The sequence below is a fragment of the Acanthochromis polyacanthus genome, chromosome 17 (assembly GCF_021347895.1).
Source record: "Acanthochromis polyacanthus isolate Apoly-LR-REF ecotype Palm Island chromosome 17, KAUST_Apoly_ChrSc, whole genome shotgun sequence".
In the NCBI taxonomy this organism is placed as follows: Eukaryota; Metazoa; Chordata; class Actinopteri; family Pomacentridae; genus Acanthochromis; species Acanthochromis polyacanthus.
This window is the reverse complement of record NC_067129.1, coordinates 33,240,830-33,266,737: the sequence shown is the minus strand read 5'-3', so window position 1 is coordinate 33,266,737 and position 25,908 is coordinate 33,240,830. Positions and strand designations below refer to the sequence as shown.

Here is a 25,908-nt window from a genome sequence, read left to right as displayed (position 1 = left end):
GTTTCTTTTTTCTTTTACTTTATAAAAATGAAGCAGATTTCTGGGAAGCGGAGCACAGCAGACCTCTGCAGATAACTGACTGGACTCTGGGGCGAAATCCTAATTGAAAGACATCATCCCTAAGCTCTCCTTGCTGTTTTGGCATCTGTTAAGTATTAACACTACACGAGACACTTTACAATTAAATGTGCGCTGCTTTGGGAGCACTAATTACGCTTACCTGAATTCAACTTGGAACCGAAATCAGTCATCGTTGCACACAGCTATCATTTCACTTAATTACCGTGTTCGGTAGGACGCGGCTAAACAGTGAGCAGATACGCTGTTTAACGGTAAAAACACTCTTTTTCAGGCATCACACTGAACTAAACAGATTTATTTTGGCTAGAGTGGGTGAATTCTAACACTATGGGGGAGCTCCCACCATCTTTTTTCATTTATTTTTAAAAAAAAGTTTCAGTGATTTTAAATTCATAGTGGTGTAACTGGAGTAAAACGCTGAATATTCTATCCCTTTCAATCAGCTGAGTCAACAAGAGGCACCTTAACCAACAATTTATGTGAAAAATGTGCAATATTTTAATTTCTACATTACAGAATTGGCAAAACGATGCATTTTTTGGGGGGCTTTCATGTAAAGATTTCCGTTGCATGTCTGTGCCCGCACGTTTTGCTCACAAATCACTTCCTTTTTGTCTAGACCGTGTTCACAGATTAGATACAGCAATTTGCTCGTAGTGATTGTCATCCCGTTTAGTGTAATCCACTGCCGTGCAGCTTAGCAGAGATTGCCCACAGGGTGTGGGTTCGACTGAGCCGGGGTTACGTAGCGTGGAAGACTTAAATGCTGCCATTTTCCACCTGCTTCTGAATATTGTAAACAATGCATTCTGCCAGATGTGTACATTCATGAGCACATAAGGATATACGTTTAGAAATAATGCGGGACTTCCAAAAGCTCCAGGGCCTTGTGCAACAAAAAACATCATTTCTTATTTAACATCTGGTAGCTTCTGTGGCACCGAGCGGCTAATGGAAATCTGAGCATAAATGCTGCTTCCCTTCCTGCTCTGTTTTCTAGCCTGCTCAGCTTCTCTTCTCTCAAAGTCACAAGAGTGTCCTGTGAATGATTCGGTGTTAATAGAGGCCTAAACTGCGTAATAAGCCCCGGGGTTGATTTAACCTCACTGTCCCAGGATTGTTTCTCCTCTCACATTGTAAATTCACCACTAATTCTGCCATTCCCATCCTCTTATCTGCAGCAGGTCAACTGTATTCGACCCTCGAGCCATGAAAACACTCCTCTTCTTCTTTTTGTTTCTGTTTCTTCAGCCTTTTTTCTCTCCTCTTTGCTCACCAGTCAGAAGCCTCTGCAGGGGTCCACTCGAGACATTCATCTCTGCTGCCTTGAAACACAAAATGTTCGTATTTTGGAGACAGAACCGACCTCCTCCTCCTCTTCTTCACGCTCAGCAGTTTTTTAGAAAGTGCTGATGTGTCGTACAAGCTGTCAACATCAGCTGAAAAGCGCCGCCTGATTTGCATCTGTCGCTAAACTACAGCAAAGAGCTGTGCGACTTCGAAGGCCGACTGTAGAGCTGCACTCACATCTGCATTTAGAGTTTTAGGTCCTTGACCTGGACCAACACTCATAAAAGCACTTGAGACGCACCGATTGATTTAATGAATACACAGTGGTCGTGTTCTCTGTGGTAATTACACCGCCAAGGAACACTGTGGAGTTATGTGACGATTGCCGTCGGTTTGTCTGTCTGTCTGTGTGCAACATTACTCAAAAACAGACAAACAGATTTGGGTGAAATTTTCAGGGAAGGTCAGAAATGACACAAGAACCAAGTGACTAGATTCTGGCACTGATGCGGCTTATAGTCTGGATCCACGGATTTGTAAAGAATATCTGTAATATTGTGAGATAACGGCACAGCATCATCGAAACCATGACAACAAGTGAACACTACGTCAGCTGACTGCTGATGATTACATTACTGCAATCCTACTACTTGTCTGTCGGAAATCATACAAGGAACAACTGATTAAATTGTGGGGGTGTTTCTGAGTCCCATCAATTCCCGCTACATATTTAGGTCACGTGATTCTGTATCCGTACATAATGTACACATGCAGAACACACACCTGTGCTCAGCGCAAGGTCTTTTTGTATTTTACATGGCCACATTCTCCCATCATGCACCATGGTGATGGAATAATCCTCAAAAAACTCTTAAACTGGAAACAGTCACATCCGTTAATGAATTTAAGAGTATCATAAAGAATACAGTGAAGGAGGAATGTCAGTGTTTTTATTGAGACGTCACTGTCCTTGAATAGCTGTCAATCTGTTTTATTGTTTAACTGTTTATTGTTTTTTTTGTGTATTATGTATCTGTTTTATATAACTTTTTAAAATCTTGTATGGCTGCCACCTTGGCCAGGTCTCCCTTGTAAAAGACATCTCTAATCTCAATGGGACTTCCTGGTTGAATAAAGGTAAATAATAAAAAATTCTATGTTGCTGTGACTTCTGGCGATCTATAACTAATAAACAAATGCATTTCTGCCAATGCCATATGGGGAAACAGGATGAGATAATCCTTCATTGCTCCCCACACCAGAAGAAATTTACATTGGTTTAGCATCAACATGAATGAATGAACAGCTTGGCGGAGTGCTGCGCTGTGAGTGCTTTTCCTGTTACAGTAAAAGCATCACTTTTTATATGTCGGTGCCAGACGGTGAAGAGCCCCAGAAATAAGCACCTGCTGCAGCGTCGCGTCCACAACTTTGGCGGCGTAATTATTGCCGCTCCGCCACTTAACAATCAACCATAATCAGCCTCGAAAACTCGACAACAAAACACAAAAGCATCCAGTTTTTGTCCTGCAGATATTGGCAGAATGCTGATGAGATTCTCTACAAATGATTTGAGAGTTGCTCATTAAAAGTGATGTGCTATGTCAAAAGTACCTCCAGTGGGTGGAAATCAGCATGAACAAAAATCAATTATGTCTTCAGTAGAGAGCGTTAATTCATGCTCTCTGCATGATCTTTATGTAATCAGCTACATGAGTTTGTTTATTAATTCTGATCCGTGAGAACAATTTCTCGTTTTTCAGAAATACGAGTCAGTCAATCTGAACTCCAAGAAGATTCTGGGTGTTCTTTTGCCCCTGTCCCAGTTTTTAATGCACCTCTACGGAAACAGAAAACCAAGACTAGAGAACCCCAAAATGTGTTGTCCACCATGTAACACAATAAAATGTCATAAGTCACAAGAAAGACAAAAAAGAACGTTGAAAAAAATAGAATCAACGTGTCCACAGGTGTTATCAACTCAGAAAAAGATGGAAAATTGTGACTCTATGTACTGTAAACATTGAACTACTTACTTCGATTTACTTACTTTGTTTTTTATTTCATTAGTTCGTTTAATTTAGTTTCTATGCTCGTCTCCTCTCTGCTCAGTGAAAACACTGCCTGCAGTTCAGCCAAAAAGTCAAACAAGATTGTTTTTGTTAATGTTTTAATTTTTTGCCATTTTTCTTTTAAATGAGGCATGTAGAATAAAGTTATTTTGATAGAATATTAAAATTTTAAACTTAGATTTGGTGTATTTTTCTGACAAAACCGGAAGTGCATTATGACGCATTCAAAGACAGGTGGAAACTCAAAATCTACAATATGTTCTTTTTCTACACTATTGTAGCGCTGTATCAAACCTAATACTTCAACCAATCAGTGTTTTTATTAATAATCAGCATCAGATCTACAATCTTTTGCAGCTTTCCTCTCTCCATTGTGAACCAGCAAGCTGGAAAGTGTGATAGATGACATGTAGGTAACAGGTTGTTTGTTCTAGAAAATAAGACAAAGGTTGTGTGTAAGCTGAGTCAAACAGGCATGTGGACATAAATCTGCAAGGAAGGACGACTATTGATGCTAACAATGCTAACATTCGCTTTGATCCCTTTCTGTCTGAACAGAAAATACAGCATCACAACAATGACTGTTCCAAATCTGACCTTACTCAACTTTGTTCAAGGCAATAGCCTAGTTAAAAATATTGAGCACAACCAGTGTTTTCTTACTTTTAGACAAGTTGACGAATATAAATCTAAGTTTGTCTGTCATTAGGATCATCCTTACAAACTGTCCTAGACCTCCCGTCTTCAGTCGTTATGAATGTTGCATCGTGGATGTCGCATCTCCTGTTGAGGCAGCTCCATCATCCCCTTTTTCTGATATTATTTACAGTACAGTCATGGGAGATGATGGATTAAATCATCATCATTCAAGGTGACCACGGCGGCTTCCCACAGGACTTAGATTTCTTAACATCTGGAAGTCAGCAAGTGTGTCCTGATGAGGAAACACTTTAACCCTTGTGTGGTCTGAACATCCTGAACACCCTCCTCGTCCTAAGCATCAAGAATGACCTGCCTCCACTGAGCCTCTAAAACCACTTTGTTTTTATTACGTCACACGTTAAAACCGTTGTCTCTTCTAAAGCAGGGGGTTATATCACTATTACTGTTGCTAAAGGTACTGTATAGGTGTGAACATTATTTGTTTAGCAAGAGGTAGTACTTGTATATCCAAAGAAAGGACTAGAAATGTGCAGAAAGTAGCTTTAAATGCTTTTTTTTTTTTAATGGAAACGCCAATAGTGTACTATACACAGATGAGCCACAACATTAAAACCACTGACGGTAACACTGATCATATTGGTACTCTGTGGTGTTCTGTTGGAAAATCTTGGATTTTGGTGTCCATGTTGATGAGACTTAGGCATCAAAGTAAACCCAGAATAAGTAAATTCCTTCATGCAAATGGAAATCCCAAATGTTACGCAGGAAAACACACCCCACCACATGACAAAAACATCCAACAATCAGGAACATCTTGAGGAACATGACAATCACCCAAGATGTTGGTTTGATCTCCAAACTTCCTAGAGCCCATTCTGATCAAGCATCAGCACGATGCAGTGGGACAAATTTGATTCCCTGAGGCTCCACTGCACAACCCAGAGCACCCAAAGGATCCACTGCCAGCATCCTGGATCCAGACCCCATAGGACATCTTGAGAGTTCTAATCCAGGCCTGATGGTTCAGAGCATTTTTGACCACATAAGAGGGACCAACACAATATTAGGCAGGTGGTCATAATGTAATGTCTGATTGGTGTATGCTTGAGTTCTGAACTTGAGCCTACTTTGGTCATAAATCCCGCGTTATTAAAGCTCTGCATGCTCAGTGGAGGAACTGGGAGCAAATTAGGTCTTACTGTTACTTAAAATCATCAAAAATCTTTTACAGGAATGTTCTTCTCTGTCAGGAAGAGTATTATTTATGGGACAAAACATCGATATGATAATATATCGTAGCTCTTTCTCTTGGGATGTATTATTGATACACTGGTGCGAGATATTGATTGTTTTCAAGGTTCCCATAACCAATTTGACCAACCTGAGTCACTAATTCATGACTGTTTGTGGTGCTGCTTGTAAAAAAAAAAAAAAAACGTAAAGAGGATGAAAGTTACATAACCCAGGAAGAAATTCAATGAGAGAGCAAATTAATTGATTTGATCCACGAATAAAATGAGATGCTACTGATAATACACTCACACACACTCTGTTTTTACACCACAATGCACTGGAAAAAATATAAAAAATTGGTGTACACTGTGCAATGGATCTTTCTGCATGGAGTTTGCATGTTCTCCCTGTGCATGCGTGGGTTTTCTCCGGCCACTCCGGCTTCCTCCCACAGTCCAAAAACATGCTGAGGTTAATTGATAACTCTAAATTGTCCGTAGGTGTGAATGTGAGTGTGATTGTTTGTCTGTATATGTAGCCCTGTGACAGACTGGTGACCTGTCCAGGGTGTCCCCTGCCTTCACCCGAGTCAGCTGAGATAGACTCCAGCACCCCCTGTGACCCTAGTGAGGATAAAGCGGTGTATAGAGAATGGATGGATGGATGTGCAATGGAATTCAACTGCAAAAACCCAACTACAAAATCCTCATCTTCTCACATCTTTTGAATCATTGCTCCCACCCCAAGGTTTAAAACCTACAACAATAATAATAAACGCAAAACAAAAACACGAAGAAGACATTCAACTCGAAATAGCACATGTATGCTAGGATGTGTGTGTGGACTTTGCAAATGTATTTCTCGTTCATGCTGGTAAACAATGACGGTGACACTCAGAGACCCCACAGTGTGAAACTCTCTAAACTGATCAAACCTGACTGTGTGCAGTTTGTTACAAATCCTTTGATTTCATTCAATTTCCAAATAAATGCAGGCTTGTTTCACTCTCACGCTGAGGAGAAAGACCAGCGATGGCCTTGAAATTCCCTGACAACTAAAATATTGAAGACGACCAGAATACCTGTCCCCTTTTACCGTTTTGTCCAACATGACTCCTGTGCTGAGAGACTGCGGCTAAAAGGCATTAAACTCCTACAGAAACATAAAGTATTTCTGCTCAGGAAGACGTACAGAGCAGAGCCCGCCTGCCGCCTCGCTTCAGGACCCAAGTTTTACAAGGCAAAGTCGCACAGGCAGAAATCTAATTCTGCAGCACAGCTAAACACATCTGGGTACAAGACGCATGCTAATCCCAAATGTCAAGGGGACCGGAGACATTAAGTGAACCTTATGTTACAACAGATGCGCCGTACACAAAGTCATAACTGCAGCTCGAGTATATTTAATGGAGCTTTGGATGCAGAACAGTCGCCATTATGCAAATATATACCAGCAAACCAAGAGTTATTATTCTGGCAGAAGTATCGAGCCTTACAAACTGTTGGTATGTGGAGAGATGGATTATTTAAAACACTCTTGCTGATGCATTGTGTGACTGACAGTAACAGCAACCTGCTACCGGATCAACACCTAGCTGCTCTCAGAGCTACGACGACGACCTTCGCCCAGCATAAACACTCAGAAAAACCTTTCAGCTGCTGCCAGACGTGCACACACCACCTGAATCCAGCCTTCTACCTTGTTTACCGTGCACGGTAACATTCAGTTACTGCTGTTTCAAAAGAGAAAGTTGAATTGCTTTGATTTGTATTAAAGTTTAAAGAAACCTAGAATCAGCATTTTTGGAAAAATAACAGAAAACTGGAGACACTACATTCTGTAAGTATTTGACTACTTATTTAGATACAATAGTTTGGTTTTTTTTTGGTTTAATTTAGTGTCTATGCTCGTTTCCAGTCTACTCTGTGAAAACTCTGCCTGCAGTTCAGCCGAGAAGTCACAAGACTGTTTTTGCTATTGTGTTCATTTTTGATATTTTATTTAAATTAGGCATGTAGAATAAAGTTATTTTGAGAACCTATTGGCATTTTAAAGCTTAGATCTGGTTTATTTTCCCGACAAAACCGAAAACCAACCAACCGTCGGAAACTCTAGAATGTACCATTTGTTCTGTTTTTATACTAACAAAAGGCTTTCAAACATGATGCTTTAACCAATCAGTGTTTTATTAACAGGCATCACCAGCTTATTATTGCTTCTACAAGATTTAGTAAACACTCAGAAAAATCTGCAGCCAGCGTTCTACATTATTTACCATGCATGATAACATTTAATTACTGCTGTTTCAACAGAGAAAGTTGAATTTCTTTGATTATTTATTTGTACAAAACGTTTGAAAAAAACCTAGAATCAACATTTTTCCAAGTGTTTACAGACAATGCCAACACACAAAAAAGACTATTTTTTATTTTTACTGCCTGCAGTTCAGCTGAAATTATCCTGAATTGTTGCCACAACACCGTTTTTGATATTAATTTTTTGAGCAATTTTTAAAATGAGGTACGTAAAAGTTATTTTTGATAGAATATGAACATTTTAAAGCTTTGAACTGGTTTATTTTCCCGACAAAAGCCAAGCATGATGCATTCAAAGGCCATCAGAAACTTCTAAATCGACCATTTGTTCTGGTTTTACATTTATAAAAGGCTTTCAAACTTGATGCTTCAACCAATCAATGTTTTATTAATATGCATCACCAGCTAATTGCTGCTCAAAAAAACCTGCATCCAGCATTCTACTTTATTTACCGTGCACAGTAACGTTTAATTTCTGCTGTTTCAGAAGACAAAGCTGAATTTCCTTGATTATTTATTTGTAGAAAAAGTTAAAATAAACCTAGAATCCATATTTAGAAGTGTTCACAGGCATTACCAACAAAGAAAATGATGGAAAAATGAGGACTCTACATCCTATAAACATTTGCTTACTTACTTAATTACTTTAAAAAATGCAGTTAGTCTAATTGAGTTTTTATTCTCATCTCCAGTCTGCTCAGTGAAAAGACTGCCTGCAGTTCAGCTGAAAAGTCACAAGACTGGTTTTGTTATTGTGTTTAGTTTTGTTATTTCATTTAAATAAGACATGTAGAACAAAGTTATTTTGATGGAATATTAGCATTTTAAAGCTTAGAAATGGTTGATTTTCCAGACAAAAGCCTATCATGATGCATTCAGAGGCCATCAAAAACTTCAAAATCTATCATTTGTTCAGTTTTTGCGCTTGAATGCATGGAAAAAAGTTAGCAAAAAAATAAAACTGGCTTTCAAACCTGATGCTTCAACCAATCAGTGTGCTATTAATATAGATCACCATCAACTGTTGCTTCTACAACATTTAATAAACACTCAGAAATACTGTTCAGTCGCTGCCAGACGTGCACACACCACCTGCATCCACCATTCTACATTATTAACCAAGCATGATAAAACTTAAATTTCTGCAAAAATATAAAGCTTTTCTATCAGGATTTCACCTAAATGACAAAATCAAAACAACAGGAGAGACAACATGAAGGAAAAAGCAAAGTTGGACTCCCTGCACCTCTTGCTGTCTCTAGAATCTGTTTACTGGCTCCACTAATCGCCACCTTTCACAAGATCTCAGATTCAAAGAGAAACAGACACTGGGACTGGTTGACTGGTAACAGTCAGACTGCAGACAGTGTAGGTGTTGAATACATTTATTCCTGCTCACTTCTGGGTCAGGACATGATTGTGGAAATGTCTGGTCTTATTCACTGTAAAGCCACAAACAGCCTGCTTCTACTTCTGGTCTTCATACAGTTGATTCTTTCACAGTTTAACTCTTTGAACCCTTAAAAAAACGCTGCAGGCTTGAAATGCATGGTGTTTTTTTTTTATCAGAGCCAGAAACTGTGAAAACAGAGACAATAGGCTGATTTTTTCACCAAATCTAAAATCGAGATATTTCCCCAAAATATCTGTATTGTACATGTTTTATTTAAAAATGATGTTGTCTTTAAAATAATCACCAAAATTACACCATTTATTAGAGCCAGAAACTGTGATAACTTAAAGAAAGTCAGATTTTCCCCTTTCTTACAATCTTTGAACTACTCAAGTGTGATGTATAAATTTCAGCAGGAAATTTCACCAAATCCAACCTTAAATTCCAGATATTTTGTCAAAACAGGACTGAAATAGAGGTCGTCTTTCCAAAAAAAATACAAAAATTGCACCATTTTTTACCAAGAAACTGCAAAAACACAGAGAATTTTCGGATTTTCAACTTTCTAACGGTCTTTGAACTACTCATATGTGGCCATAGAGAAACGACACAAATGCAAACACAAGCACTGCTTAAAAATTCACCAAAAATAAACTGTCTGTAGTAACCAGAGTTTGTATACGGAAAAAAATTCTGCATTACTCATCGTAACTTTGACACCTTAAGGGACTCAGCTGTGGCTTACAGTCACATGAAAAAGAATCAGGGACTTTTCAGCTGAACTGTAGGATGTGCTTGCACAGAGCAGACAGAAGCAAATAATACATTTAAATGGTAAACTATCTATAGCATGTCGATTCACTAGTTTCTTGAGTGTTGTTGATAACACCTGCAGGTATTTGGAAAAATGTTGAGTGTAGTCTTTCTTTCAATTTCTGTCATATGAATATTCAGAGAAATGATCCCCCAAGGTGAAATAAATTCTGCATAAAATATGTTTTCTGCTTCCAATCATGGTTGTCCTGTTTCCTTAGTGGTGAAGGACTTGAGATTATATTAGAAAATGAGCCCACAGTGAGTAAAAAATGGCTCAAATGGGCACAGGAACAAAAAATAAAAAATAAAAAAGCCCCAAAAGCCAAATTATGTCATTTTTTTTGTGTGTGTGACGATGTAGTAGGGAGCCACACAGTAAAATGTATTATTTCACAATGAATATCGCTAATAAGATCTCCTCTGTATTAGAGGAGTTGTGTTATTTCTCAATTTTGACACCAATATTTTCATTTTTTCTGGAAATACAGTTAATCTTGATTTGTAATCGTCAGTAAAATGAAACATATTGGTTGGCTCTTGTAAAGGAACAAAAGGACCAACATGATTTTGCTAAAATTCAATAAAATAACAGCCCACTGTTTGGCAGAATTCATGTTTAAAAGGAGTAAATTCTTTGCTCTTATTTTGTCTGCACAAACACCAGTCTGAAAAAGTAGTCTAACACAGTTCATTTACGAGCTTTTTCTACATTTTGTGGTTAAAAATGATCAGAAAATCCAGCAAAGAGACCTTGAGTTTAGACAATTTTAGCATTTTATACTCTCATGTATTTATTTTTGTTTAGTTAAATCAAACTACAGTGAAAAGTATCCGTTATGAAGGACCCTGAAACCACCTTGTATTCTACTGATCAGCAGTGAAAGCAAGCTGGCCTGTTTTTAGTCTCACTTACCTCAAGTATTTTGTAACATTTCTCAGGCTTTCTACACTATATCTGAAAAATAAGTGAAAATTAAAGCAACTTCTAAAAGCACTGAACTCAAACATTAGCAAAAAAAAAAAAAAGGCATTTCTGTTCATATTCTCAGTTTTGACAGCAATGTTTTGTTTCAATGGAAATGTTGCTCGTCAGTGCGCCTCATCAAGGTCAAACAAACTGAAACATTAACAAGTTTTCTCATTTTTATTCAAGGTATAGTTTTGGGAAACTCAAGGAACTTTGCTACAAGTAGGAAAAAATGCGACAAAGATCTTCCCTTATTTAGATACTTCAGTGGTCTTGTTCTTAATTTTGACCCCAATATTTTCATTTTTGCTGAAAATACTGTTGATTTCAGTCCCAAATATCAGTTATTCTTGATTTCTAATCATCTGTAAAATAAAACATGTTGGTTTATTCTTATAAAGGAGTAAAAGGAGCAACGTGATTTTGTTAAACTCAATAAAATAACTCACTGTGTTGCAGAATATGTGCTTTAAAATGAGTAAACGCTCAAATAATAGTCTGAAAAAGAAATTGAACAAAGTTCATTTACTAGCTTTTCTTGCATTTTGTGGTTAAAAGCCAGAAAAAAAAGTGTATTTCAATTCATTATTTTACAGAAAAATATAGATCTAGAAGACTTCAGGCATAAAAATGACATGCAAATTAAATGCATAATTTTCTGTTAATTCATTCAATAAATACATGAACTGCAGATCGTAGCTGGATAATGTAAAAAGTGTCGCCTTATTTAAAGATACATGTGAAGGCATCTGAATCGTGTTCCTTATGGTCGCATGAATCATTTAGATTCATGTAAATTTAGCAACAATCACTCACCATGGCCAGAGGGATGATGGCCTGAATGTCTCTCTGCACCACCGTCAGCTCCGTCACCACCTTCTCCGAGTCCGGCGGCGGGTTCTGGCCCTTGTAGTCAATGTTCCAGTTGATCCGTCTGGTCACCGACAGGCTGGTGAAGTTCTCCATCTCGAAATCCAGCTGCATCACCTCCACGTTTCCCAACACGTCCCTGCCACAAAGAGACAAAAACACCCGCAGAGAGATTCAAGATTCGTTCTCCGGTAACGAAACGGTCGACCGGACAGCCTTTAATTATTAAATGTGCCACTTTACATGCTGCCGGCACACTGTTCTACGTATGTTTTTAAAGTTTTATCCCCAAAGTTGGCTGAAGAAAGAAATAATGTATTCATTATGTCTTCAATGTGTGAAACAATGCAGCCAGAAAAGCTTTAAATCCGACATTTAAAGCAGGTTTCTTTTTAAATTAACAGGACTACAGGAGCTGAGTTGATCAGGAAATAATCTCACAGCTTCATTCTTCACAGTTTGGAGATTTCTCTCGGAGAAATGAATCAGTATTCACAAAGCTGCTCGGATGAGATCTCAGAATAAGAACTAGGATCTGGGTTGCTGCTGGAGTCGGTTTCTATCATAACGTTTCATTCAGTCATCAGCAGCATGAACGGCCTCCTCAGTCTGATTCTTATGTCTCAGATCTCCTGACAGATCCACTGCTGTACGATCTTAAAGGTCACACCGCACTTTTACAACCAGCAGCTTCCTCAATTCAGGAAAATCACCCCTTTACTCACGTACATTTTTCAAAACGGCAAAGAAAACCACATTAAGGAAACTCGGGTTTGATGTCGACAGAAAAGCTATTAAGAGACGAAGTTCTATTAGCAGCGCTGGGTAATGTCATTTCAACGCCTGGCCGTTATGATAAGTAGTTTTCAGTGTTTTGAGCAAATAAATTCAAGGTGAAGACTCTGCTGAATGATGATGCTGCAGTTTAATATAACATATTGGTGTCGTAATACTTTTGTCTAGTCACAAAAACTCCGAGCTAAATGTTCTAATGATGCATCCATGAACTGAGATAACCTGTTCTCATCGGAGTTTTGCAAAGTTGAGAAGAAAAGTTTCTCAGTCTTCTCACTTTAAAGCCTTGCAGATGAGTATATTAAACAGTAGAGCTTGATTAATGATCGGCTATTTTGCATTTTTCGACTTTATTGATAACACAGTTTTCAAAAAAATAACTGATGCCTGATCTAATTCATTTAAAAATGTGCTTCTGTGGCTCTGATGCTTCTTCTCTCTGTCTGCTGAGTTAAACGTCAAATTTCTTGTTTTCAGACATTATTTTAGTTTTTGGATTTGTTTGATAGTTATGTTTTTTTGTATTTATTTTCTCTTCTGTCTTATTACATTAAATTGTGTTGTGTCTGCAATAGATTTAAAAAAAAGATTTTTTTTAAAAATCTAGTCTTTTCTGCAATAATAAATGTTGAAACGTTCCTAAACTTAACTCCGACATTAGCAAACAAAGGCATTTCAGTATATAGTCTCAATTTTGACAGCAATATTTTCATTTTTACTGGAAATACTGTTTACATCTTCCCGAAATATCAATTATCCTTCATTTTCAGTCATCAGTGAAATAAAACACATTGGTTGATTCTTATTAAACAGGCATAAATGAACAAAAAGAAAAAACATGATTTTGCTAATATTTAGTAAAATAAAGGAGTAAAAGGGAGTAAATTCTTACTGTGTCTGCAAAAACACTCAAATAATAGTCTGAAAAGTAATTTAACAAAGTGAATTTAGTGGCTTTTCCAGCATTTTGCAGGTAAAAGTTATGGGAAAGTCGATTATTTCATCATTTTATACTCTCATGTATTTATTTTGCTGAATTCAATGAAACTACAGTGACAATTATCCATTAAGACGGACACTGAAGACACCTTGTATTCGATGTATTTGCAATTAAAGCAAGCTGGCATGTTTCTAGTCTCACTTTCCATAAGTATTTTCTAACATTTTTCAGACTTTCAAAAGCATATCCTGAAAAATAAGTGAAAATTTAAAGCAACTTTCATTTGCTTTATTGGAAATGTTGCGATGCTTGTAGGTGCATCCCGCCAAGGTCGAACGAACTGAAGCATTATCAGGTTTTCTCATTTTTATTCAAGGTATAGTTTTAGGAAACTCAAAGAACTTTGCTAAAGGTAGGAAGAGATGTTAAATATTAAAAGGCAAAAAAAGTGGAGAGAATGCACTGATTTATTAAATATCTAACTGAAATGTTTAAAGTGTTTTAGAGACAACAGTCTTGTGTCCTGTGCTCTGTTGACCCAACTATCCACCCCAACCTCCACCTTATGACCCCAGCCTGGTTGTTAATACCACCACACTGATGAAACTTCCCACAATCTTTGCAATTAATCATATACAGACACATGGTGTAGGAGATCTGGTTTGTTTTGTTGGTCAACAAATGAAGCTTTATGAAGAAAAACTCCATTGTTTGTTTTATTGAATTTTTCTGCTTCCATTCATACAGTGCCATGAAAAAGTATTTGCCCCCCTACAGAAATCTTCTATTTTTGCATATTTGTCACACGTAAATGTTTCAGAGCATCAGATTAATTTTAATGTGAAACAAAGATAACCCAAGAAAACTCAAAATGCAGTTTTTAGATGATGATCGTATTGTTTTTGAAGGTGAAATGCTGTCTCGCCCATCTGGTCCTATGTGAAAAAGTAATGGTCCCCCCTTGCTACCAATCTACTAAATGAACAAATTCAAGGAGATTCAAGAACAGATGAGAAACAAAGTTATTGACATTCATCAGTCTGAAGGGTTCCAAAGCCATTGCCGAGACTATGGCACTCCAGAGAACCACAGTGAGACATTATCCACAAATGGAGAAACATGGAACAGTGGTGAAGCTTACCAGGAGTGGACCAACGACCAACACTTCTCCAAGAACATCAATATCTAGTCCAGGAGTCACAAAAGAACCCAGAGGAACATCTAAAGCTCTGCAGACCTCTCTGGTGTCAGTTAAGGTTTGTCTACACAATTCAAAAATAAGGAAGACTCTGGGAGGAAATGGATCCATGGGAGAGTTGGAAGGATCAAACCACTACTGACCAGAAAGAACATAAAGGTTCTTCTGGCATTTACAAAAAAATATCTGGATGAGCTCCAAGACTTTTGGGAAAACATCCTGTGGACTGATGAGTCAAAGGAGGAACTTTTTGGAAGACATAGGTCTGTTCCATCTGGTGTAAAGCTAATACTGCATTCCACTAGAAGAACATGATACCAGCAGTGAAACGTGGTGGTAAGAAAGTCCACCTCTGAGTGGCTCAAAAAGAGCTAAATGAAGGTTCTGGAGTGGCTGAATCCAACTGAGATGTTGCTCTGACAAGACCTTAAAAGACATCTAATATCACAAAAACATCTAATATGATTGAAATAAAACTATTATGCAGAGAAGAGTGGACCAAAATTCCTCCATGGTGATGTAAAAGACTGACGACAAGCTGGAACAAACATTTATCAATCAGTTATGTTTAGGGGGGCTATTACTTTTTCACAGGGGCATATAATGATGTCAAAACTGTTGAGAAATGACAGTTTTCTAACGGCTATTATGATGAACTTATCCACCATGAATCGTCTTTGAATGAAAACGTCATGCAGGTCTCGTCAATAAACAATCACTGCTGCCTAATCTTATCGGCTAGCCTTCTTCTTCTTCTTCTTCTGTCTTCAGGCCTGAGAGCTTGTGTGAGGAGACTGCAAATTTTCTTCTGCCTCTCAATTTCGAATAACTGTAATTGCAGGAGCTGCAGATTTTCCTCCAACCGATCAATAGCTTTTGGTAGGTAACCTGATTATTCTCATGACACATCTGAGCAAAGTGAGGAGACTTCTGCTGGGATCTCAGATCACAAACACTCCAACGATGCAGCAGCGATAGCAATCTTCCTGTTATGAAAATCCAGCTTGTTGGGCCTGTAATCCTCGGCTTCAACAAGCCATATCGTTTCACTGGTGGCGAAGAGGCAAATTAATTCTCTCTCCACCCGTGACGAGAATCTCCCCACCGCCCAGGAGAACTTCACCTTTAGCGGATGGTGGAATTGCTCCTCACCGTCTGTCCTTCACCAGAGCAGAGACCCATCCCGCCGTTCAGTCTGAGAGGCTTTTAATGAAAGCCGGATCAAACTATCTGCGCCGTCCTCCGCCCACAAAAGGTTCCTCTCAGGAACACCGTGATGAGATCTCGGCCTATTTGTCTCGACATCACTCACAGAAAACAAACACCCCCATCTGTCTGCGACACACTAAAACTGTCATCAATATGGCCCACCGGAGTGATGCCGGTACAGCCGCTCAATACGACGCTGGAGGGAAGGAAGTGATGTTCACTATGTAGCGATCTGGGTTGGAGGGCATGTTTTACTTTGTATCAGAGCGGAGAGCAAAATTTAGAACGACAACTTAAAACATTTTCACCTCACATTTGATTCAGAGAGCTACAGTTACAGGTCAGGTTAGATAAGATAGTGGGGAAAGTTTGGCTGCGATATGTGAAAAAATACAGGAGAACTCACCAGATTACTGAATATTTATGTGTCTAAAAAGAAAAGAATTAATCATTTTAGATTGACTATAGTGGTTTTGTAGGGGAGTGTGTCTGCAACAAAGATTAAAATACATTTAAATAGCTGAAAAAATGCATTTTTACTTCACTTTTGATTCGGGGAGCTACAGTTTAGTTTACTGAGATAATATATTGGAAAAAAATTGACATTGGACATTTAGTTCTGCTGCAATATCAGAAAAAATACAAGGACATTTTGTAGATTACTGCAATTATCTGTTGGAAATGAACATAATTCATAATTTTAGATTAGTTAGGGTGATTTTGTTGTGGAAAACATCAGCATCAAAATTTTAAAAATACATTTTAAAAAAGGTGAAAAAGTAACACTTTGATTTACTTACGATATTAGGAAAAACTGACTTTAGGTCTTTAGTTTTTTGCTGCGATATCCTATATATGACAAAAATACAGGAAAATTCACCAGATAACTTAAATTATTCTGCTCAGAAAGGCCTTCCTAGTGTGAACCCTGTTTTCATCTGGCGTAGCTCTGGCAAAGGCAACAGAAATAATTGGTTTTGTTTGAGTTTTGCACAAACACACACCCATTTTTAGTCATTTTTGGTAGCCTTAACCATTTCCAGACAGCAACCTAGCAGCATGCTAGTCTATTTATCAAATGTATTCATTGTTTTAGAGACAAACTATTTAAAACGCACCTCTATGATTCAATATAATATACAGCCTGCATGTCATGCTATATTTCTGCAAATTTACAAAAATACATTAGTGAATGAAATGCAGCTCATAGAGGCAAAAAAATAAACAAAACTGCACCCAGAATGCCTCACTTGGTGAACATCCGCATATAAGCAGGCACTATAATTCACCACTGTTTCCTAAACACCTCTTATACAGGCTATGGTAGAAGCTAGCTAGCCGTCTGTGCACAGAGAAGCTTCTTGTCTTCACTCAGTTCCTGAGTGTTACACCAAAAATTACTTTAAAAGAATGCATTTGGGCGTTTTAATTTCACATTTACAAACATTGAAACTAAGTTGCTTATTTCTACATCATTTTCTTTCCAGAAGTATAATTTTATAAAAATTGTCAAAATTGCACCATTTATCAGAGCTACAAACTTTTAAAAACAGAAGAAAATCATTGGTTTCCAACTTTACGGCAGTCCTTGAACTACTCATCTGCGACGTGCTGTTCCATTGGGATATTCTAAACTTAAAACTTTGCCAAAGTGACCCTGAATGCCTCCCATACAGGCTACAGTAGAAGCTAGCTAGCCGTCTGTGCACAGAGAAGCTTCTAGTCTCCACTTATTTACTGTAGTACTGCAACTCTGACACATGCTCGACTAAAATGAGTGAATTTGGGTGTTTTAATTTCACATATACACAAGTTGAAACCAAGTAGCCTCCCTCTACATGCTTTGCTTTCTACAACTATAACTTTTAAACATTTTAAACATCAACACTGCAGTCGATCGTGTCCATTCATTTCAAATCTGCAACCAAATCCTCATTTTCTGTGTTTTATTTTTTTCCAGCCTCTTGCTTATTTTGCTGTGCACATGTGCAGCCTGCATGTCTCAGTGAAGCTAAGAGCCCTTAAATCAGAGTAAATTGTCTTCTGGCAGATATAATTCTCTTGTAAATTAGTCCTGGAAAATGAGAACCGTGTGAGTTTTTTTCCCCCTCCTGTATCAAGCTGCAAAAAAGGCTGTTACATGACGTGTTTGAGTGAATATGTTTCACTATGTATTACAATTACTGTAATGTGACTATTGCACATGCAAACAAAATGCCAATATATCATATAGCAATATAATTACATTTTTTACATTTTGACATAATTTTTCAGAACGTTCTGCTAGCTGCTTCAGATTTCTTTCCTCACTTTGTCCATATGTTCATTGTTCCCTTTATGTTTCCCTTTAAATTCAAATCCAGTCACTGAACGCATCATTATTCATCTGTATTACAAAAACAGAACGAGAGATTTTCCCTTTCGTGAGAGCGTTATATGCTGCAGTGTGCCTTTTTTTTCGAACATCTGGTATCACAGCAGTATAGGATGATCCCGTATGTTTTAGCTAATTAATGTCAGTTCAGTCATGAGGTTTCATAAAGAAAAAGAACAAATGCTCTGCAATCACAATTCAAAGAAACGGAGAAGAAAATGTCTTGAACTTTTCTTCACAGTGTTTTCATTATCTTCCATTATTAACACAATTTCAATTCTTCGTGTTGTTACTCACGATGACTCACTTCATCTTTTAAACCGTCTCGTATAAAAACAGCGTTAATGATGGACAAACAACATGAAGATTTTTTTTTTTAAGTAGTGGGCGGCGAAAACTTAACTGCGTGATTTCACACCAAAGGGAAGAGGGAAGGAAGCAAACACGCCTGGAGAAAGTCCGGCCTTGTTTCCATGAAGTTAATGATGTACTGTGTGTATAGCACAAAGCATATATTTTAAAAGCTGTAGCTCGGGGCTTTTTCAGAGCTCAGGGGGATTTTATTCTTTGATCAGAGGTCTGTTTGAACTGATTAACAGGGAAAGTTCATTGGATCAAAGCACCGCCAGGCAGGGTTACAACAGCAGAAGAAGAAAAATGGTGAACAAACAGCGCATGTTTAAGTCTACAGTGGTAGAGCACTTATGTCAATGATGGTTAAGGCGTTTCAAACAACAGGTAGGGCTTTGCTCAATTTAAAGGAACAGCTCAACAGTTTGGGGTATTCACTGTGATCTGTATGGGTAGATTAGCTTGGGATAAATACTTGAAAATGTGCTTCCCAAATCTGTTGAATCCCAAAACCTCTCAGCAAGTTTAAAACGCATATTATTTATTTTAAAATATCACCAAATTATACCATTTATCAGAGCTACAAACTGCAACAACAGAAAAAAATCAATGGATTTCCAACTTTACAGCAGTCCCTGAACAATTCTGACAAGGGTTAGACCTAGAATTACTCTAAAAAGAGTGAATTTAGCCATTCTAATTTCAGCAGTCTTTGAACTACTCATCTGTGACGTGCTGTTAAATTGGGATAAATATCTAAATCTAAACTTCATGCTTAATATTTTGCAATTTGCTGAACATCTGCCTCTCGACACAGAGAAGCCTCTAGTTTTCACTCATTTACTGTTCTGACAAGTGTTTGACCAGAAATTAATTTAAAAAGAGTGAGTTTAATTGTTCTAATTCACATTTTTGCAAGTTGAAACCAAGTGGCTTCTTTCCACAAGGGTTGCTTTCCATAAATATGACTTTTAGTTTTGAAAAATGCCCAAATTACACCATTTATCAGAGCTACAAACTGCAAAAACAGAAAAAAAAATCATTGGATTTCCAACTTTACAGCAGTCCCCGAATAACCCTAACAAGGGTTAGGTCAAAAATTACGTAAATAAGAGTGAATTTAGCCGTTCTAACTTCAGAAGTCCTTGAACTTCTTATCTGTGATGTCCTGTTAAATTGGGATAATTATCTAAATTTAACTTAATACTTTGTAATTTGCTGAATGTCTGCCTCTCGACACAGAGAAGCCTCTAGCCTCCACTCATTTACTGCTCTGACAAGTGTTCGACCAAAAATGACTTTAAAAAGGGTGAATTTAGGCACTTTAATTTCACATTTACACAAGCTGAAACCAAGTGGCTTCTTTCCACCAGGGTTGCTTTCCATAAATATGACTTTTATTTGGAAAAAAAGATCCAAATTGCACCATTCATCAGAGCTACAAACAGGAAAAAATCATTGCTTTTCTAACTTTACTACTTTTCATCTGTGATTTGCTGTTAAACTAGGGTAATTATCCAAATCTAAACTTCATATTTAATTTCATATAACTTAGAATACATCATCAAAATTACTTAATTCTTAATGTCTTAATTTAGAAGATTGCCAAAAAACCTGTTTGCTCTTACTAGATTTTGTAAAAGACTAAAAGTTCTGCACCTGTTGGCACAACTGTGAAGCCATTATTGACTTAGATATGACCAACAGTTTTGTTATTAAAATTCAGGGATTTCTTTAGCTGAACTGGGTTGAACTGCAGGCAGTGTGTACACAGACCCGATAGGAGAAAAGTATGGAGACTAACTGAAGATTTAAGTAGTAAAATATCTATTGTATTTAGTCCCTTTTATCGTTGTCAGTATTAGTAACACATTTGGGCATTTGGAAAATGTTGTACATGTTGATTCCAGACTTTTACATTTATTTGTAAATTAAGTAATCAAAGAAATTCAACTTTTAAATATTCTTTTTTTAATGCAGTTATACCTTAATGTTAAACTGCACAAAAGATGGTTGAGTTGTAAAAATGTGACGGGAGCAAAAAAACAGAGAATTTCTTGGGGTTTAGAGGGTTAAAAGTCACAAATGCACATGCTTTATCTTGTTGTGCAATCCACTGCATGTATAATTAATGATTTCAGTCAGATTTATACACTGTAATGGTTTCTGGAAACTTCTCTTCTAACAAATTCTTTACAAAACAAACAAACAAAAAAAAAACAAAAAAAAAACAAACTTAAGTATGCAAATACATCAGGAAACAATTCAGGGTTTTTGATGGCTAATAATGGGCTGTACAATAAAGATAATGAGTCTGTGGTGCCCTATTTGACAGAAATTGATGCCTTTTCCTGTTATTTCACATCATTTGATAAACAAAACTGTGTCTCATGCTTGAATAAATTAAACCCAAATTAACAAATCTGGTCAAAATTCTCCTCATTCAAAGGACAGTGGTTTTGCTTTGTCACTGGCTAAAACCACATTAGGGTAACACCACAAAGGTTCTATGCAGCAAAATCCCAGAACATATTGAGAAACTTCAGTCAAACAGCTGAAAAACTGCCAGAACTGAGTCGCTCTCTGCTCTGCTATTCCCCACACTGCAGACGCTTTTTCCTTTTTTTTTGGCACACAAAACAGACCTGCAAAGGAAGACGCATATTATACTTAATGAAAGATTTTCACTTGAGTGTGGAAACAATTTATGTAAACAACCCCAAGAGAACATCTATCGTACTAAAAACACATTTTCCTTCCCTTGCAGCTTCAAAATGGGCAAACATCAGTGATGATGGAGCAGCTTTGAAAACTTCTGAGTCCTGTTAGGAGTCAATATTTACTTCACTTCACAGTGTGTGTGTGAGTGTGTGTGTGTGTGTGAGTGTGTGTGTGGGTGTGTGTGTCTTTTCCTTGTTTCATCCCTTGTTTAACACTGAATTATTCAGAGCGCAGAAAATTTTAACCAGCCTATTAAATGATTATTTTTTTAGCTCCTGTTTCCACAGTTTCTGGAAACCATGACTAGACACAGAGAGAATTCATAAATGTCTTTTTTTACCAGTGTAATAAATGCATAATGCAATAAACAAAGAAACAAAAGAAAAACACTAAAGTTGGATATCTTTGATTATTTATTTTACAAAGAAACAAACAAAAACTGGAAATAAGATGCACAAATTTTTTTCTCCAAATGTCCGGAGTTGTTGCAAATACTGAGAAAAACATGTTGAATCTATATACTGTGGATATTTTATTACTTTTTCCTTACTTGTCTCCTATCTGTTCTGTGTAAACACAGCCTGCAGTTCAACCTAGTTTAGCTAAATACTGCCTGAATTTTTGTCATGTACCTGTTGGTCGCAGCTGGGTCATTAATGTCTTCATTGTTTTGTCTATAAACACAACTTTTAAAACTTTTTTTTAACAGAATATCATACAAGCCAATAATTATTTTTGTGACTTGCAGATTAAAGGTATTTTGAATAAATGTCATGACTTTAAGCTCAGATGTTGTTTACTTTCATACTTGGACTCTGCATTACACGACCAGCTCAAGAACGGCTGGAAAGTTGAAAATCCAGTTGTTGTTTCTGTTTTTAAAGTTTCTTGCTCTAACAAATATTGTAACTTTGGTGATTTATTTTAATTGTAAGATGCTTTTTGAACCTACCGTTGGGTTTGAAGATTCAGAGTCTTCATGGAAATGATTTGTTTGTTAATTGTTGTTATGAGCCTGTTAGTCAAAGAACTTTCACAGTTTTAAATTATCTCTCTTATCAGTTGAACCTATGAACATCAAACCAGCTCATTGTCTCCCAAGTTTCTCCCCAATAGACAAGTTTGGTTAGATTGAGGCATAGAAAAGGTCAACTCCATCAGGCTTTCTAACATTACACTGGAGGTAAACCGATCAGGCATAACTTTATGACCACCTGACTAATATTGTGTTGGTGACCCTTTTCCTGACTCATCAAGACATGGACTCCATTAGCACCCTGAAGGTGTTCTGTGGAATCTGGAACCAAGATGTTCGCAGCAGATCCTTTAAGTCCTGGAAGTTGCGAGGTGGGACCTCCATGCATCGGACTTGTTTGTCCAGCACATCCCACAGATGTTGGATTGGATTGAGATCTGGGCAACTTCGAGGCCAAGTCAACACTTCAAACTGGTTGTTGTGCTCCTCAAACCATTAGGCAGCGGGGTTAGGCGGCATGGTGAAGGGTAACCGAAGGGTTGCTGGTTCAATCCTCGGCCAGTCATGCTCATATCGAGGTGTCCCTGAGCAAAACACCTAACTCCTAATTGCTCCTGATGGGTCGTGGTTAGCGCCTTGCATGGCAGCTTCCGCCATCAGTGTGTGTGTGAATGGGTGAATGTGATGTATAATGTAAAGCACTTTGGGTACCTTGCAGGTATAGTAAAGCGCTATATAAATACAGACCATTTACCACTCCTGAACCATTGTTGTTTTGTGGCACAGAATATTGTCCTGCTGAAAGAGGCCACAGCCATCAGGGAATACCGTTTCCATGAAAGTGTTTTCATGGTCTGCAACAATGCTTAGGGAGGTGGTACAAGTCAAAATAACATCCACATGGACAGCAGGACCCAAGGTTTCCCAGCAGAACATTGCCCAAAGCATCACACTGCCTCTGCCTGCTTGCCTTCTTCCCATAATGCATCCTGGTTCCATGTATTCCTCAGGAAACCCACGCATCTTGCCATCCGTGTGAATTTCCAGTCATTACGGACAATTTTTTTGGGACATGTTTCATGTCATTTTTGAATAATTTTGGATAAACGTCTGTCATCTTGGACAGATTTCACCTAATTTTTGGGACATTTTAGGAATTTTGGATCAGTTTTAGTCATTTGGTACATTTAGAAAAAATATTTTTGCTGAGATTTATGTCACTTTAGACTAATTTTGAGTCATATTGAAAACACTGTAGTCCTTGAGGACACAATTTGACTTGATTTTGGACACAGTTTAGTCATTTTAGACTTTTTGGACAGATTTCACCTAGTTTCAGATAAATTGTACGACTTTGAAAAGGTTCTAGTAATTTTAGAATATTTTTAGGTAATTATTGACAAGATTTATGTCACTGTGGACACATTTTGAGTAGCTTTGTGTATTTACAATGATGTGTGCACCTAGAAGCAGAACAGTGCACACAAGGACATGCTATTTTTGCACCTTCTTTCTTCTATTTGCATGTTTTGGACTAATTTTGGGTCATTGTGGGCAATTTTCTAGGCATGCAAGTTGTGGTCATTTGGGACAGATTTCACTCCCCATGTGCATCAGTGATCCTTAGCCATCCATGACCCTGTTGCCGGTTCACCACTGTTCCTTCCTTGAACCACTTTTGATAGATCCTGACCACTTCAGACCAGGAACACCCCATAAGAGCTGCAGTTCTGGAGATGCTCTGACCCAGTCCTCTTGTCAAATTCCTTCAAATCTTTACGCCGTTTTTCCTGCTTCTAACATCAACTTTGAGGACAAAATGTTCCCTTGCTGCCTAATATATCCAACCCACTATCAGGAGCCACGATGAAGAAAATCAATGTTATTCACTTCCTGTCAGTGGTCAGAATGATATGCCTGATTGGTGTATATCTACTGTCTGTCTATACCAGCTCAAGTATTTTTAACTTTCCTCCATGTTTCCTGTAATGAGATGGCCTGTTGTTGTAGAATCCAGACTCTGCTTCAAGTTTTTGCTCTTGTTGTCCCGACGCCGAGTGTTTCCCATTAACACTATTTATCCAAAACCCACTGACCGCAATCAATAACGCACTGGTTCACGTAGCATTATCAACGAGCTGCTGCTAGGACGGGACGGCTCCGGATGGAAGGTGGCAGGAAGAAAAAATATGATGAATAATTCCAGCGACGACTCCAAAGTGTGATCTGATGAAGAGGGAAATCGGAGGCACGTCGGGAATACTAAAGAGGAGCGGAGTGATAAAGAGATCAGCAGTGAGTCACCTCATTTCCTCAGTCTCAGGTAAATCTGAGTAAACAAAAGCAGATGTTCAGACAGAACTCGTGCTCAGATGTGTTCTCCAATGAGATGCAAAATGATGCTGGTGTTTGTGTGTTTTATAGAGGGAGAGGGATGGATTTTAAGTGTACGAGGATGGAGGAGGCTTTAAATACTGAGTAGTAGACGAGACACGAGTGAGAACTATTGACGTTAGAAAACATATTAGAATTCTCCTTATTACTGCTTTTAATTGGGTGATTAGGGGAGGAATCGTCTTGAGACTTCATGTATTTTTGGGGCTCATTACTGTAAAGTGTGAATCTGAGCCTCCTGCAAAAAAACCAAACCCAAAAACAAATCCATAAAGAATGTGCGAGGAAATTTTCCACTCAGCGTGAAGCTCAACGAGAAAATCTGCCACCTTTCCTCAAACAAAGCGGAGCAAAATCAAACAAGACCAACACAAAGTCTGAGGCGTTTTGATGAATGACGACGTCACGCAGCAAACTCATTTCGCAGCGATAATTTCCCACATGAGATTCTCAAGAGCCGCTTTCTCTTTTTCTTTCTCGTATAGAAAGATTTCATGCTCACGTTCAGTCAATTTGATGAGGATGAGGCATCAAAAACAGCAATTCTCCGCTCTTTACCACTTCAGACGCCCATTGTTAGGGGTTTTTTGCTTCAGGTGGTCACAGAATCGAGCAGGTTTTTGACTAAATGTGGCGCGACACTCTGTTTCTCTATCCACGCTTGACCCCCTACTGGACATTTCCCACACGGTGACAGGGTGGCAAAGATTACATGACATGGGTCACTAAATATAGCAAGAAACGCTGCCACCGAGGCGCCGAGAAGTAAACAAGTGAGGAGACGCAGGACTTCTTTCCCAGGTTTGTTTTCCTTCCGTGGGGATGCCAGATATGTGGAGCAGCAGTTGCTAAAATCTGCGGCCAAACTCCCGGAGCGTCGGCGTCTAATGAATTGAACGCATCATGCGTCGTGATTTATGGCTGCTAATTTTTAGTTGCTTTCCCCACAGAGGCGGGCCGAGCTGCGGCGCCGTTAAAACCCATGAATGAAACGTGATGGATGTTCATTGCGCTAATGTGTGTGCACCTGTTTAAAGGGTCAGTTCACCCGAATTCCACAACAACAACAACAAGAAAAATGCTTCTTTTCATTGACAGAAGCATCCATAAGGACAGAGGAAAGAAATGATAATCCATAAAACAACAGGGAAAAACAATAGAAAGACTTTTTGCTATTTGGATTTTAAAATATAACATCAAAAGTTCAATTTAATTCTCTGAGCTGGTGGGTTTGTGACACATTGTTTCAA

The 25,908-nt window shown here is 38.1% G+C and overlaps 1 protein-coding gene across 2 annotated transcripts in view; it reads right to left on the bottom strand.

Moving 5' to 3' along the window:
- The window catches only part of tmem132e (transmembrane protein 132E), a 627,726-nt gene that overhangs the window by 75,057 nt on the left and 526,761 nt on the right, over positions 1-25,908 (bottom strand). For both annotated transcript variants that reach the window (XM_051937379.1, XM_022189115.2), the window contains exon 4: positions 11,647-11,839. In XM_051937379.1, the coding sequence (XP_051793339.1) occupies positions 11,647-11,839 (193 nt within the window). The remainder of the gene's footprint in view (positions 1-11,646; positions 11,840-25,908) is intronic.